Raw genomic sequence first — 18,050 nt, 5'->3', positions numbered from 1 at the left:
TAACCCATCAATGACATGGTTTTCCCTTGTATGTTCCTCCTATAAGTTCTCTTGATGAGATGGCCTCGAGTGTTGGAACAAAATTGGTTCGTCCCATATTCCTTAGGCTTTGATGATAACAATGTATTTAAAGAATAATTGGGTATACTAACATTTGTTCAAGTGTGCAGGATCATAGACTAAAATTTCATGAATAATTCAAGTATTGATTCTGACTACGAACACTTTACGAGAAGCTTAAATACCATAATCTGATGGATCAGAAGCTTAAAGACCAAAATCTAAAGAATTCAACTTCTTAAGAGGTCAACGTCTGAAGGTCAGAGTCTGAAGAAGTCAGCCTCTAAAGACCATACTTTGAAGAAGTATGCTTCTGAAGATGAGAACCTGAGCTAGTCAAAACGCAAGGACCAAGGTAACTCTGATAGGTTACTGTCAACCTCTGAGTCTACTTTGTCACGTGAATATCTAAGATTTTTTTCTTCATAGAGTCATCTGGGATGCAACTGATAATTCCTCTTGCATCAAAGGAATTTCAAACAAGCTTTCAATGACATTAACCATTTGAAAAAACATCGCAGTGTCTCTATTCAAGTTTTCCAAGGACTCTCTTGTGTTGGATCTTCAACGCCTTTTTTCCTTCTCTATTTAAGGAGATGAAGACTTAAAGAAAAATAACCAATGAACCATTGACATTCAAAGAGTAATTACTCTGTCAAAATACAAGCACGAGTTTAACTTAGAATTTCCTACCTTTGTATATTCTAGAAACCCCTAAGTCTTAAAGAGTTCTTTTGGGTTGTATTTTGTATACACCTCCGATTGTATATCAAATATATTACCCCAAATAATCTTTTATTTATTAGGTAGATTATTAGAAGTCTCTTACTTAGTGTTTGAGCATTTAAAGTCTCTTACTTGTGTACTTGAGCATAGAAGTCTCTTGCTTATGTGCTTGAGTATTGGAAGTCTCTTTCTTGTGTGCTTGAGCATAAATGTATATTACTTTGTGTTTGAGCATTAGAAGTATCTTTCTCGTGTGCTTGATCAAATTGTAATCTTGTGTAATTATAGTGAAAATCTCTTATAAGTACAAGGGGACTAAATTACTCTCGAGTTGTAAGAGGAACCATGATAACTTCGTGTGTCTCTCTTCTTTTTTGCTTTATTTATCCACTGTCTGCCTCTGATTAATTCAAATTTTATACTTTATGTTTAGAAGTTGACCAAGAGTTTTAAAATAGAAAGAAAAAGTCAACACAATTCAACCCATTTCTTGTGTGTTTTCTCACATTCATCGAGGATTTCTCTCTACATCTTGTGTCATGAAAGAATGTGACATTCTATAAAACTATCTAATGATGCCATTAGGCACTTATCTTGTGTCAGTACCAATTAATAACACCTGTATGATATTATTCTAGATATATATTATACGGGTTGTTACACTTGGAAACTTTATTATTAAGCACTTTTCCCTTTCAGGCTTCTTGCTCATAGGACTATGTACATCCCAAATTGGAGGGAACCTAATCAAGAACTTGGGCAGCTAACATAGTTAGATCACCTCGACAACCTTATTCTTTAGTACTTTACCCCTTTAGGCCTCATTCTTGGGGTATTGTGTACATCTCGGAGCTGGCGTGTAAGTACATGGTAATGACCAGAGTTTAGGTGTGAGACATATTCAATCCTTTAACAAACTCTAGGCGCCATATAGTCCGCCACAAGGTTGAGATACCCCCAAAGATGCCATATAGACGACTCTAAGGTTGATAAACCCCAAGATATGCCATATAGGCCACCCCATGCCCGAGATACCCTAAGAGATACCATATAGATGACTCTAAGGTCGAGGTACCCAAACAAATGCCATATAGGCCACCCCATGGCCGAGATACCCTAAGAGATGCCATATAAGCTGCTTAATGGTTGAGATATCCCAAGAGATGTCATATAGGTTGCCCCATGTTTGAGATGTCCCAAGAGATGCCATATAGGTTGCCCGATGGTTAGAATATCTAAGATGCACCTTTATGAATATTTATCACATGATGCCAACATGTTAAGCCATGTATCCTAAATGCCATAATCATTTAATATCTGACTATTATGATCATTGAATATCATTCAATTATTTTTGCTTTCCTTGGCTCATATGTAGATAAGTGAGTCACTATAAAAGAAATGCATTTCAAATAAAAAAGAGATAGACTAATTTGATACTAAGAAGTCATTTATTGTGACTTTTTTTGACAAATATTAGATAAGTTATTCAATTAGTGTTCTTAACTTGATCATGTTAGATAATTTCATGTTTAGGATTTTGTTATCAGGATTTTCACATTGTTCTAATTTCTATGGAAAATAGTAAAAACGTACCCGGATCCATGATGTTGATTCTTTTCCGGTTCTTGATCTTGTTTCCAATTGTTCTTTCCTCTTTTCCTTTTTCCTTATGTGTATCTTTGATGATGAAGATACTTTTGTGTATTTGTGAGAAAATTAGAAGGAATGAGAAATGTTCTGTTATTTTTCTAAAGATGCCTTTTTATCGACATTTTATTCCAACAGTCACATTTCATCCCAAGAGTCATGTCCCAACATCCATGAAGAGAGAAAAAGGATTTAAATTCTGTTTTGAAATTCAAAACAAAACCCTCATTGACTTAATTATTCGTAAACCTAAACAATCATTATATTAAGGTATATTTTATTTAAGTCAATCTTTAATTTGTACGAGTCATATTTAATGGATTAATAAATTAATCCAATAATCTCCCACTTGACTCATGTGACAACTTGATGTTTCAATCCTATACCATAGTTGTGCATCATTCATTAGAAGCACCAAGTCATTATCTTTAATGAATTGAAATGATCGGATCATGGCGGTCACAAGTTATTCATCAACTTGATTCCTTCCATATATCACAAATCAATCCAATTCAAATATTTAAGGGATACAATTATGTGTCTTTCATGTCCCTTTAAAGACACCTTTGTCATCACAGATTAACAATAAAGTATACAACATAATATGGATTACAAACTAAGTAGAAACATATCCTTAATTGAAATCACATGTGTCGTACAATGCGAACATTAAACTATACATGTATATATACCGACTATATTATAATGTTAACAATTTTTTTTTCATAATGCCCATCTTTTCTACATGGCCAACAAATGTCTTGGGCGGTAAACCTTTAGTTAACAGATCCACTATCATTAAATTTTTACCAATGTGTTTAAATGACACTTTTTGTTTATGCACTTCTTCTTTCATTAATAAGTACTTCAATTTCATGCGTTTAACACCCTTTAAATACTTATCATTCTTAGAGAAGAAGACAGTTGCTGAATTATCACAATAAATTCTTAACGGCCTAGCTATACTGTCGACAATATCAAGCCCTAAGATATAATTCTGCAGCCATAATTATTGAATTATGGCCTCAAAGCATGCCATAAATTCAACTTTTCCATAATATTTCTCCTCTAGTAAGGAGAAAACATTCTTAAATATGGATTTCCTTGAGCCCACACATCCTACAAAGTTTAAATCCTAGTAGTCAACCACTTCAAGGTGATCTGACCATCTATATGTGAGCCTGCAATTTGTGGTGCCTTGTAAGTACCTAAAAACCTTCTTTACATCTTTTCATATGATCCATTCCAAGATTACTATGATATCGACCCAACATACCAAAGATAAAACTGATATCCGGTCGAATACATGTTCGGGCATATGTAACACCCCAATAAAATAAAATAATTATTCAAATTGAATTAATAGTATATTATTAATTTAATTAAATAATTAGATTATTATTATTGGATTATTTTAATTATTTTGGAATAATAATTATTATTGGAAAATATATAAGTGTGAAATGAGGAAAGAGAATCCCATTTGGTAAAGAAGTGTTTTCACGTGAAAACAGAGAAACTGCAGAGAAGAGGAAAAGGGAAGAGGCAGAGCAAGAGGAAGAAAGTTGGAGAAGAGGAAGAGCTTGAACTCAAAGAATTGCCGGATTAACTCAGGTAAGGGGGGTTTATCGTCGATTAATGGGAATTATGGGATAATATGTAATGGGTAGTGATAAGCCGTCGATTTAACCCTAATTGGGACTGTATATGCTGAAATTGATGTTGGATAAACTGTGTTAAAAACTGTAAATTGAATCGATAGTTGTGCGAGTCGTAAATGTTAGACTATGGCACGGATCCCAACTAAAAACTTGAATCGGCACTACCAATTTATGAGACCAATTGGGTTTTTGTAGAAAGGGTTTTAGATGCGGGAGCGGCCGGAAAACCTGATATGCATTAAGCTGACGGAACTTGGAATAACTCAGAAAAATCTGAGTCTGCGCGCGAACGGTCGACCATAGAGTCGGCGTGCGCTGACCCGTGGGGCAAGCGCCGACTGTATGCGTCGACGCAAGGCATTTTTTCGCCGACCCGTGACTTAAACGTCGACCCTATGCGTCGACGCAAGGAGGTTTGCGCTGACTCCCTCCAGTTGAGCCGAGCCTTTGCGCCGACCGCGAGCTTTGAGCTGACCCCTATAGTCGACTCAAAAGCCTTCATTCTTTGTTCATGGATGTGCATAATGGTTTTGTCATCATCGAAACTGGATATCGTATGTTGCAGAGTGGAAAGATGGATATGTTAATGTTGTGTACATAATTGAGAGCTGGCCTATGTTGGCACGTGATGTAATAGGGATTGTATTCTGCTGTTGTGAGCCGTATAGGTATTAGTAGAGAGTGCTAATACGGTGTTTAATTGACTTACATGATAATGATGTGTTGATTGAGGTATGATGGCATACCGAATGATGTGAATGTATATATATTGCCTGTGTTGTGAATGGACTGTTGTATGGCTTAGAGTGTAAGCTTATGTCCGTTGTGAATTATTGTTGATGCTGCATTGCTAGGTGATTAGCGTGTATAGCATAGCCTTCGGGGCTGTAGCTAATTCCCATTGTGAGGAATTAGTGAGTGAATTGTTGTGGTAATTGTTGTTGATGTTTGCATGCTAGATGATTAGCTTGCATAGTCTAGCCTTCGGGGCTGTAGCTAATTCCCATTGTGAGGAATTAGTGAGTGAGTCATTAGATCTCAATGAGTGGGACTAGTGAGCTTAGTAGCCGTATCCGGAGGGATCGGTGAGCTTGAACTGTATGTTCAAGAAGAGTCGGTACCGCATTTCATGGAGTCTCATTACATAGTGAATGCATGGCATAGCCTGTGGGGCTGTAGCTAATTCCCATTGTGAGGAATTAGTGAGTAAATCGTTGTGTTGTGTTGTGATGTTGAATATGGTTTGAAAATTATACATATGATATATATTATTGTTGAGTATGATGTTGGAGTTAACACTGCCGTTATTGAGGGTGTAGTCTGGTTAGGGTGAATTGTTGCGTTATTTACTTAACATTACATAATGTTGTATAATGCCTATTACATTGATTGAGGAACTCACCCTTACAACTATTTTTCAGGTAACGAGCAGTGAGTTGAGTAGAAGCTATTCTTCGGAGTCTAATGTCGTCCTTAGTGGGTCATGCTCTGATAGATGTAACATCGGGAGGGGATGTTTTAATTAATTGATATTGGTTGTTGAATGATTTACATGTATCGTGTTACATGCTTTACCTTGATGCTAGATTTTATTCCGCTGCGAATTATGCAAAAGAACCTTATTTTGATTTAATAAATGAGCATGACAGGACATTTTGATAATTGTGGTGAAATGATTGTGTGACACCCTTCGGGGCATAATTACTCTGATTTGATATGTTATATATTTTAATTAAATATTTTGGGGTATTTAGAAGGGTGTTACAGCATACATCAAGCTCCTAACCTCTGATGCATAGGGAATGAACTCTATTTATTTTCGTTCTAATTCATTTTCGGGACATTGCATTTGGCTAATCTTGTCCCCTTTCTGAATATGAAACATCTCAGCAGAGCATTTATCCATTATGAATCTCTCTAATATTTTATTTATATAGCCTTTTTTAGACAATCCCAACAGTCCTTGTGATTTATTACAAAATATTTATATTCCTATCACATATGATGCATCACCCATATCTTTCATTTCAAATTTATTGGAGAGGAACTTCTATACATCATGTAACAAAGCAAAATCATTGGTAACAAGTAAAATATCATCAATATATAAGACCAAAATTATGAATTTGCTCCCACCGGCCTTCATATAGATACACCGATATATGGTGTTCTCTACAAAACCATATGACAAAACAGTATTGTTAAATTTAAGATACCATTGTCTGGAAGCTTGCTTTGGTCCATATATTGACTTCTTTAATTGACACACTAAACTTTCTTTTCTAGTAGTAGCAAACCCTTCAGGTTAAGCCATATACATTTCTTCCTCTAAGCCACAATTTAGAAAGGCGGTCTTCACATCCATTTGGCGAAGCTCTAAGTCATAACGAGCCACCAAATCCAAAATAATTCTCAAAGAGTCATTCTTTGAAACAAGAGAAAATATTTCTTTGTAGTCAACACCATCCTTTTGGGTGAAACCTTTGGCGACAAGTCTAACTTTATATCTTTCAATATTGCCTTTCGAGTCTCGTTTGGTCTTAAAGACCCATTTATAACCAACCCGTTTTGAACATTTAGACAACTCAACTAGATCCCATACATTATTGTCATCCATTGATTTTAACTATTCTTTCATAACATTGATCCAATTTTCAGAATTGTCATGTTCCATGGCTTGAGTCAATGAGACTGAATCTTCATTAATGCTCAAGTCACATTCATGTTCAAGTGAATAAATAACATAATCTTTCGGAATATCCGGTCTTTTCTGCCTTTTAGACCTTCTTATTGATATTTCTTGTGTTTCTTCGTTCACTTGTTCTTGCTCATTTGTGACTTGTACATTGTCAACCGATTCATCAACTATATGTTCATTTTGTGGGTTTTGAATATTAATTTTGATGTCTATATGTGTTGTATGACGACACCACAACCAGAGGGACAAGAACCTGAGAATACTCTTTAGGCGAAGAAGATTCTTCACGAGTCTCCATAATATCTACTTTATGTGATTTCCCACTCCCATTGAACTGTCCATTCTCAATAAATCGAGCATTACCAAACTTAATTATTTCCGTACTATGATTATGACAACAAAATCTATACCCTTTTGATTTTTTAGGATACCTAATAAAAAAACCACTAGTAGTTCTTGCATCAAGCTTCTTTTCATGTGGATTATACGCACTTACTTCAGCCTGACATCCCTAAATATGAAGATGTCTTAAACTAGGTTTCCTTCCCGTCCATAGCTCACAAAGAGTCATAGGAACTGCCTTGTTAGGAATTTTATTAAACAAATACGCAACGGTCCTTAATGCATAAGTCCACAATAATAATGATATATTACTATAATTTTACATTGACCTAACCATATTCATGAGAGGACGATTCCGCCTCTTAGTCACACCATTTTATTGTGGTCTGTCAGAAATAGTATATTGTGCACATATACCACGACTTTCGAGATATTTTGCAAATGGACCTGAACATTGTTCTTTCTCATTATATTTTTCATGATATTCACCACCTCTATCAGACCTCACTATCTTTATCTTCCTATCCAATTGCCTTTCCACCTCATCAATGAATACTTTTAATATCGGAAAAAACACAATATCAATAATGATATCAGTAATAGTAACATGTTCATATTGATTTATTTTTTATACACATTTCAATTAATTTAAAGTACTTTTACATAAGTTAATTATTACCGAAAAATCATAATATCGATAATCTCGCCCTGATATCAATTGTTAGATAATTTTATGTTTAGAATCTTGATATCATGATTTCCACACTATTCTAATTTTTATAAAAAATAGTAAAAACGTAATCGGATCCATGACGCCGTTTTTTTTCCTGTTCTCGGTATTGTTTTCAATTGTTCTCTCACCTCTTCCTTATGTGTGTCTTTGATGATAAAAATACTTTTGTGTATTTGTGAGAAAATCAAAAGAAATGAGAAAAGTTTAGGTGTTTTTTTTAAAAATATATCTTTATAACCATTTTATTACAATATCCATGAAGAAAAAGAACAGAAATTTAAATTTTATTTTAAAATTCAAAATAAAATCACCATTAATTTAATTATCCATCAACCTAAATAATAATAATAATAATAATAATAATAATAATAATAATAATAATAATAATAATAATATATCTCTTATTTAATTTAAGTGAATCTTTAATTGATAATATGTCATATCTAATATTTAATGGACTAATAATTAATCCTAACAGATCAAACATATTCTACTATATTAGATTAGCCTAACACAGGAGTAACGAGTACTAGACGCGACGCTGGACAAGAAAGCAGCGAGGAAATATCGGGCACCGTTAAAAGCGACAACGACAACAAAGACATTAACAAACTGGGAAAGGGAATTAGATTCGATCTCATAATATAAAAAAAATACACAAATGATCCATCCATATTTTCCTTTGCAAATTTGAATGGTCCAAACAAACCAGGAGAGAGCTCCTCTTCGTTTGTTTTGGTTTACTCTCTTGTTGCTCCACTGTTACGTACGTCAATCTTGTCCCGTTTGGGTAAGAAACGAGTGCACCAAAAACAAACGGTGGTCGGGCCCACATCATCCATAACGCACCTGGTCCCGCATCCTATTATTCTTCGGTTCCGGAGTAGAGTGGTTGACCTTTCATCTTCCCAGTTCCAGTAGCGTGTGCCTCTCACGCACGCCAATCAATTTAATCCCACACGCCTCTCCCCAATTTACCCATCTACGTCAAGAGCCCATTGTTTTTCTCTTCTATTTTTCCAACCACTATAAATATCGCTGTATCTCAGTCAACTTATACTTACCCCGAAACTACCTTGCAATTTGCAATACATTCTACTAGTACAACACATTTCAACAAAACTTTGTACTACTACTAATATCTTGTACTCTCATTTCTGGTTACTTTTCCCATCACAGATATAAATTCATTTATTTATTGCAATGATTTTTAAATACAGGTTCAGAGAGTTTTTATCTTAGTTCAACCTATCATTGAATATTACTTCTTTTTCCCTTTCTGTTTTAAAAAATTGTGATGATTGGTTCAGTTACTAGATTGGAAGAATCTGTGAATCCAATGGATACTAGAAATAATGAAGAAAGTGAGATAAGAGAAAACCTTGAAGAGGGTCCTGTGGCTATGATGGATGAGGAAGTGAATAGAATAGCACCTTGGAGGAAACAGATAACAGTTCGAGGATTAATAGCTAGTTTTGTAATTGGAGTCATTTATAGTGTGATTGTCATGAAACTCAATCTCACTACTGGATTAGTCCCTAATCTTAATGTCTCTGCGGCTTTACTTGGCTTTGTGTTTATTCGAATTTGGACTAAGATTCTTGCAAAGGCTAAGATTGTTTCGATTCCGTTTACTAGACAGGAGAATACCATCATTCAAACTTGTGCTGTTGCTTGCTATAGCATCGCCGTAGGAGGTTAGTTTACCCTTTCCGTAAGCTCAAATAATCTAATCCAAACAGTTCCTTACTATATGACATGAATTTTATGTGTGTGTTTGTGATTTGTTGAAGTGAACTTGTATGATAATTGTAGGTGGTTTTGGGTCTTACCTATTGGGGTTGAATAGAAGGACTTATGAGCAAGCAGGGATTGATACACCGGGGAATACTCCTGGTAGTACTAAGGAGCCTGCAATCGGTTGGATGACAGCATTTCTATTTGTGACCAGTTTTGTTGGACTTTTAGCTTTGGTTCCTATTAGAAAGGTTTCTATTTTAATATTGAATTGAATGGTTTCATGATTTTGTTCATTCAAATGTTGTTAAAAGATTCTGTCCGTGAAGTGTTAGTTTTGTGTTAAGAGTTTTAATTTCACAAGGGACGGAATGTTGCTAAAGAATTTGGTTCTGTTTGACCTGAATGGCGCTGATGATGAAGTTTGTGTTGTTTAACAGATCATGATAATAGACTACAAATTAACTTATCCAAGTGGAACTGCTACTGCGGTTCTTATTAATGGATTCCATACACCTAAAGGAGATGTCATGGCCAAGTATGAACCTGTTTTGTCTTTTGTTTTGTTTTTAGTTTTAATGTTTTGGAGTTTCTCAAATTTGTTTAACTTCTTTTGCAGGAAGCAGGTTCATGGATTCGTGAAATTCTTCGCATCGAGCTTTGTTTGGGCATTCTTTCAGTGGTTCTTTACTGGTGGAGATACTTGTGGATTTGTTCAATTTCCTACTTTTGGATTGCAAGCATGGAAAAACTCGTGAGTTTTCCTTTGGTTTTTGTTCGACTACTAGTAGTACTAAAAGTTCTCAACTACATATGAAATGATTATGTAATTGTTGCTGATTAAAGCGCTATAATTTCGCAGATTTTACTTCGATTTCAGTATGACTTATGTTGGAGCAGGAATGATCTGTTCTCATCTTGTTAATTTATCATTACTTCTTGGTGCTGTGGTTTCATGGGGCATCATGTGGCCATTAATCAGAGGATTAAAAGGAGAATGGTTCCCTGCAAATATAAAAGAAAGTAGCATGAAGAGTCTCAATGGTTATAAGGTTTAAGTTTAGCTAGAATTAATTAAAGGACCTTAATAAAAAGATATAAAATTATTTGTTTTTACACCTTATCTGATTTTTATCCCTTGCTTCAGGTTTTCATTTCCATTGCCTTGATTCTTGGTGATGGGTTTTACAATTTTGTCAAAGTTCTCTATTTCACTGCCACAAATATCCACGCCAACATGAAAAAGAAGAATCTTAATAATACATGTAAGTAAGTGATAGCTTATAATTTTTCCAGTCCTTGAGGATTTCATTCACACTCTCAACATACTCTTGTCATTTGCAGTTTCCGGTAACCAGAAACAGTTGCCTCTTGATGATCTAAGACGCAACGAAATGTTTGCGAGAGAAAATATTCCAATATGGTTGGCATGTACAGGGTACATATTTTTCTCCGTCATCTCTATAGTTGTAATCCCGTTGATGTTCCCTCAGGTGAAGTGGTATTTTGTCCTGTTTGCATATATTTTTGCGCCTTCTCTTGGCTTCTGCAATGCTTACGGTGCTGGATTAACCGATATGAACATGGCCTATAACTATGGAAAAGTAGCTCTCTTTGTACTTGCAGCTTTGGCTGGAAAAAGCGATGGTGTAGTTGCTGGACTTGTAGGGTGTGGTTTGATTAAATCAATTGTTTCAATTTCATCTGATTTAATGCATGATTTGAAGACAGGCCATCTCACATTGACTTCGCCGCGTTCGATGCTTGTAAGCCAAGCAATTGGTACAGCAATAGGTTGTGTTGTTGCTCCTATCACATTCTTCCTTTTTTACAAAGCTTTTGATGTTGGGAATCCAGATGGTGTTTACAAGGCTCCATATGCTATTATATATAGAAACATGGCAATTTTGGGCGTGGAAGGTTTTTCCGCACTTCCACGTCACTGCTTGCAATTGTGTTGTGGATTTTTTGTGTTTGCAATAGTGGCTAATTTGTTGAGAGATCTTGGCCCGAAAAAAGTTGGTAGATGGATTCCACTTCCAATGGCTATGGCTGTGCCTTTTCTTGTTGGTGGTTACTTTGCCATTGACATGTGTGTAGGAAGTTTGATTGTGTTTGCATGGCATATCCTGAACAAAAGTGAAGCAGGTTTGATGGTTCCTGCAGTTGCTTCTGGTTTGATTTGTGGAGATGGATTATGGATTCTTCCTTCATCCATTCTTGCTTTGTTAAAGATTCGTCCCCCGATTTGCATGAGCTTCTTCCCATCTAGGTAGAATGTTCGGATTTGGACATGTTGCACGCGTCACACAAAATTATCGTTGTCAGCCATCCAATTTCAAATCCACTGTCATAATCATTTTTAAACTGATTATGATATTGTGAAATCTGAATTGTTCCATCTCAGATTATAGGCAAAAATCTTGGTCCAAAGTTCACACAGTAATATTCACTTATAGAGATTAGAGGAATTAGATGTAGTAAAATTATTCTACCTAAGGTAATTATGGTCATAATGTTATAGGAGGCTTGCTTCATAGTTATTATATATATAAATATGCAAGCTTTGGAATTCCTTGTTTTTTTGGTGAAGAACTTTGGAATCCAGATTGATATCTAAATCCAGCTCATATTTGCACAAGAAGAATAAATTGTGACATATTTGAATAGGGTGACCGATTTGAGCACAAGACATGTCTCTCTTAGGAGAATTTAATTTTAGATCATAGATTAGAGAGAAGCTTTGATTTATTTCTGAAAATAAAACACAATTATCAATAACTACCTATATTTCTTTATTATTATTTTAAAAATGTTCCTCAGAATATAAAATATGTACCAAACACATTTGTGAAAACATTTATTTTTTCCTTTTCTGACAGGGTTAAATATGTTGTTAGTTCTTATAAATAGACCATTATTTAATTTTGATTCTCATAAAAAATTTCTTCGTTCTCCATCCTTATAAATAGACCATTATTTAATATTGATTCTTATAATTTTTCCTTGGTTCTCTAAAAAATTTTTGTTCATAAATTTAATTCTTTCATATTAGTTTCTATGAACGGAGACTAACGTGGCATCACACGTGACATAAGTTTTGTAGCTTGGTAGAACTTGATTGGTCAACATAGAATTAAAAATAGCTAAATTTTAATTAATTTAGTAAACCAAATGTCATAAATTTCATTTAATTAACCTTATACTATTTGAGACTTCACCATTTGAAACACCGCTTGAAATCATACAAAGTCAAAAATGGTCTTCTAATTCTTCTGAGTGTTGTTGTGTGTTCTCCGTTTGAAACACCATTCAAAACGTTGTTTGGTTTCTTCTCTGTTTCAAGTTGTTTACGAAGAAAAGGAAAACAATCGTTGGTTTGTTGTTGCGGCGGTCCCATTCAGTTTACCGAGAGCTTGTGGTGGTTCCATTGAGACATTTCGAAAGCGAATCTTGTGGTCTTTCACTCAATAGTTCAGGTTTGTTCACTTTTTATACTAAATTTGTTATTATTATGTTGAGCATTAGTTTAGGGTTTAGGGATCCATCACTTTTATGTAGTAATTGATATTTTGATTGTTTAATGTGAGATGCTTTTTTAGTGTAATTTATCCATGCATAATGTTGAGTGTACTGTGATTGTGTGTGTATACCGTATTTGATTTAAGTTGTACAAATTTGACCTTAAGTGTAATGTACAAGACATGAGGTTATTTAAGGTTGTGTTATACATTATTGGTTCTTTTGTAAAAGATCCAAATTTAAAATATGAGGGTGAAAATGTTTATACATATAGTGGTCAAGATCCAGATTATTGGTCTTATTTTGAAGCATGTGACTTAATCAAGAGGATTGATTCTGAGTTTGATGTTACATCTGAAACCAAATGAAAAAGATCAAATACTAGCCATACATGCAAGAAATGCTTGGAATATGGCCACGATAGTAGAACTTGCAAGAAAAACAAACAAATTGTTATTGTCACATCTGAAACATGCTTGCATACACAACAAAAGAACCCCCTACATAGACCAGCAAGAATAACAAAGTCAAAAAGCCACCAAAGAAAAGGGTTAGGTTCTGAGTTTCTATTGTGATTATGTGTACATCATAATATTTATGATAATAATTTCATAAACCATGTATATCAAGATTCAAATTGTATTATTGATTTTGGAGCCTCATATCATGTTTCTTCTAGGTGTGATTCTTTCTCATCTTATATTGCTAGTTAATTTGGCATGATAAAAATGGGAAACAAATGAGTTTTTGGATTTGTTGGTATGAGAGATGTTTGGTATGCAAGCTTCAACTAAAGAATGTTAGACATGTTTCCGATATTCGCCTCAACTTGATTTTTGTTAAAGTCTTGGATATCAAAGGTTATCACACTTAATTACTCTGGTAATGGTGACATATGTGTTGGATGTAAATAGGGAAGTAAAAAAACGATCTAGAGGGGCGTGAATAGACCCTTATTAAAAAATTCAACCATTTTTTTTTCTTTAAAAAAGAGTACCATAACTTTTCAAAAGATGCGAGTGGAAGGTTTGAAGCAAAAATATGAAAATTATACGTTTATTGAAATTTGATCACATTAACACTAAATCGATTCACTAACACCACAAATGGTTTTATGATGATACACAAATGTATTCAACTGCTTTAGTTGTATATTCCACAAGGTGTGTTTATACAACAGACTAAATATCAATGAATTCTAACCTCAATTGTTTCTCAGAATTTAATCACAATTCAGCTCGACTATGTATAAATTCTAACAAAACCTAATCTTACGTAATAAATCACTATCAATTGAATAAATGATAAACTACGTTAGAAGTGAAATACCTAAGCATGCAAATCCTACAAAAATTAAAGGAGAGAGATGACACCAGGATTTATAGTGTTTCGTCGTTTGTCATCGCTTTGCATACGTGCAATCTTCAATGGTTTCCCATTGGAACCTGCATTGTTTCTTTTTATTTGACAAATATTTGCAAGATTTCATACAATCACCAATCCACAATAATGCTGAAAAATATAAAATCTTCTATCAGGATCTTGACTTGTATACAACGTAATCCCAAACTCTTATGAGTAATCTTTATTCGATTAACGCTTATTGAGTCTTCCAATATCACCAATCTGCTTCAAGCCTTCGTGTGTAGAAACCAACCCCTTGATCCTACCGATTCCTTGAGCGATGAATTATTTGAAGATTTGAGAAGAGCTCCGCCTTATTCGTAGCCTTCCACACAGACACTACCAAGGCAATATGGAGAGAATAAGCTCTCTTTTTTCCCTAGAATTTTTCAGCACCAATGACAACAACCTCAATCTTACAAGCTACCTAAAAATCTTAACCAAATCTTCAAGAATGATTAGTTTCATGACAACGTCTCCCTCAATCAATTACACATCTCTCATTATCAATATCTGAAATCAAACTAAGGTTGAAGATGAAAGAACTTCGTTGCAAGAGTTTATGAACTTTGAAAAATAAAAGGTGTTGGTTTCATAGAAAATCATAATGTTAATTCTGAGTTTCACACAAAAATTGTTATGAATTTTTTGATTCGTTACTTGAAAAATGATGACAAAAAGATTTTATATGTGCTTGAGACTAAGCACAAAATATGGTTGAAAAAGTTAGCTAGATTCAAATCAAGAATATTTCATGATTTCAATCAACTGAACAAGTGAAGTGGAATAAAAAGAAAATAAAGTTTTGACCCATTTCTCATCTAATTCGAATCAAGAACAAAGTCTGATTTGAATTAAAGACCTTGTGATTCAAATTAAGTGTTAATTTTAATTTGAATCAATCAAGTTGAGCCAACAGAAAAATGTGAAAAATTTATCTTATTCGAATAAGGTCTAAAGTATGATTCTAATCAATTCTAGCAGAGGTGACCTAAAATTGGATGATTAGAATCATGTTTAAATTATGATTCAAATCAAAGTATTTGAATATCTCTGGTTTGTATCTGTCCAAAGTGATTTGAATCGGGATATGTGCTTGATTCGAATCGAACACACAAAATCAAGACTTTGCGATTTTTCTTTCCAACTAACTCGAATCAATAACATATATGACTCTTATTCCACTAACTCATGCAATTGAATAAAAACATAATGATCAAACCTAACCAATGGGTTATGTATGCTAAAAAATAATAATTTCAAAACATGATCTAGAGAGGTGAAATCATGAAGGAGACTCAATAATCAAAAGTAAATCAAAATGAAAGGATAAGACAAGCAACAAAGTAATTGTATTGGGGTGCTCCCCCTAAATGTATTAGGGACATTTAACTATAATATTTAAGATCACCAAAAGGTCACTAGTGGTACCAGAGAATCAAAGTCCCACAACTCTTCACATGGTTCTTGTAAAGCTATGCAAGGAAGAAGTGAATGCAACTGAAGACGCATTTAGTGATTTATGGCATACATACTTTGGTCACTTAAATGACAAAGGACTAAACATTATGGCAAAGAAAAAACTATTTCGATGAAAGGTACATCTCCAAAAACATGTATTCATTGTTTTATTGGTAAACATTATAAACTTTCCTTTCATAGTACTGATCCTCATAGGAGACAAAATATTATTGATTTAGTTGACATTGGTGTTTTCATGATGGGTTGTAAATATTTAGGCGGTGTATCATATTTTATAACTTTTATTAATGAACACTCTAGGAAAGTGTTTTTTTTAAATCTAAAGATCAGGTACACGGTGTTTTCTATCACTTTCATGCAAGTGTTGAAAGAGAAAAAGGAAGCAAGACAAAATGTGTCTGAGCTGATAATGGTGATGAATACATATGTCTATTTTAAGAGTATTACAAAGAGAATGAAATCAAGGCAGATAAATTATTCCAAACACACCTTATTATAATGGCGTTGCAGAGAGAATTAATCATACAACTAATGATAGAATCACATGTATGCTCTCTCATGCAAAGTTGTAAAAAGCCTTTTGAGGTGAAACATTGACAACTAAATTGGATTTAATCAATACTTCATCTTTTGTTCCACTTGATGTATTGGGAAATATGTCTCATATGGTTACTTGAGAATGGTTGCATGACTTTTGTTCGCATTCCAAGAGATAGGAGCCCCAAACTTGATAAGAGATCGAAATAGTGTGTGTTTGTGGGTTATGGTCGTTAAAAATTTGGCTATAGATTGTGGGACGTGATGTGATATTTCTTAAAGACCAAAATATTGAATATTTTCATAAAGTTGAGAAGCCAAAATATGATGCTAGAAGTTACATTAATGTTATGTCTAAATCTCCTAGTGATTTTTTTGATGGGCAAGATACATAGGTAGACAATGAAAATTTAAGTACTAAACAAGAACCTTACCACAATGATTCAATTTAAGAGGCTCCACCCGAGCTATTGGTTGATCATGAGTTGAGAAGATCTACTAGAGAATGTCATGTTTCTCATAGATCTCCTCCACATAAGTATATGATGATCAAATATAGTGGAGAAATAATATTGATAAATAAAAGTGGTTGGAGGCCATGCAAGAAGAGATAAATTCCTTGCATGAGAACCACATATTTAAGCTGGTGAAATTGCATAAGGGCTGAGAAGCACTCAAGAACAAATGATTATACAAGATAAAGTGTTAAAAGAATAAATCTCAACTACGATACAAATCATGATTGATTGTGAAAGATTTCAATCAGAGCAAGGGTATTTAATTTGAAGAAAATTTATCGCTCGTGGTGAAGGTGAATTTTATTTGAGTTGTGCTTGGATTAGTTGCTAGCTTGAGTCTATAGGCTGAATAGCTTGATGTGAAGACAAATTTCCTTCTCAGTTATTTAGAGGAAGAAATTTCTATAGAGCATCCTTAGGTCTTCGAAGTCAAAGGTAATAAGAGCTTGTTTGTATATTAAAGAAAAGTTTGTATTGTTTAAAGCAAGCCCCACAACGATGCTACAAATTTTTTTCTTCATGGAAATGAATGGTTATGGTAAAACCATTATTGATCATTGTGAAGAAATTTCGTGATGGTGATTTTATTATTATCTTGTTATATGTTGATGACATGTTTATTTTTTGTCATGACACTAAGAATATTCAAAGTATAAATAAATAGTTAATCAAGTTCTTTGCGATGAATGACTTGGGTACAAAAACAACAACAACAACAACCAAGCCTTAACCCACTAAATGGGACCGACTACATGGATCAACTTCCGCCATAATATTCTATCAAAGCCATGCTTTTATCTAAATTGTTAATCTCGAGATCATTCTTAATGACTGATCTTATAGTTTTTCTAGGTATTCCTCTACCTCTATCTATTTGACTTCTCTTCATCTGATATACTCTCCTTACCACAAAATCTATAGGTCTTCTCTCCATATGCCTAACCACCGAAGTTTATTTTCCACTATCTTTTCTACTATAG

The 18,050-nt window shown here is 34.0% G+C and overlaps 1 protein-coding gene across 1 annotated transcript; it reads left to right on the top strand.

Annotated features, from left to right (window-relative positions):
• The first annotated feature begins 8,861 nt into the window (after positions 1–8,861).
• LOC127081621 (metal-nicotianamine transporter YSL3) lies at positions 8,862–12,182 on the top strand. The gene is made up of 7 exons (XM_051021862.1): positions 8,862–9,567; positions 9,686–9,858; positions 10,048–10,145; positions 10,227–10,361; positions 10,470–10,659; positions 10,755–10,872; positions 10,952–12,182. The coding sequence occupies exons 1-7, from the start codon at positions 9,168–9,170 to the stop codon at positions 11,881–11,883; spliced, it is 2,046 nt and encodes a 681-aa protein (XP_050877819.1). The 5' UTR covers positions 8,862–9,167; the 3' UTR covers positions 11,884–12,182.
• The last annotated feature ends 5,868 nt before the right edge of the window (positions 12,183–18,050 follow it).

Source organism: Lathyrus oleraceus, chromosome 5 (genome assembly GCF_024323335.1).
Source record: "Lathyrus oleraceus cultivar Zhongwan6 chromosome 5, CAAS_Psat_ZW6_1.0, whole genome shotgun sequence".
Lineage (NCBI taxonomy): Eukaryota > Viridiplantae > Streptophyta > Magnoliopsida > Fabales > Fabaceae > Lathyrus > Lathyrus oleraceus.
Note: the sequence above shows the minus strand (reverse complement) of the source record. Positions and strands in the feature narration are given on the sequence as shown.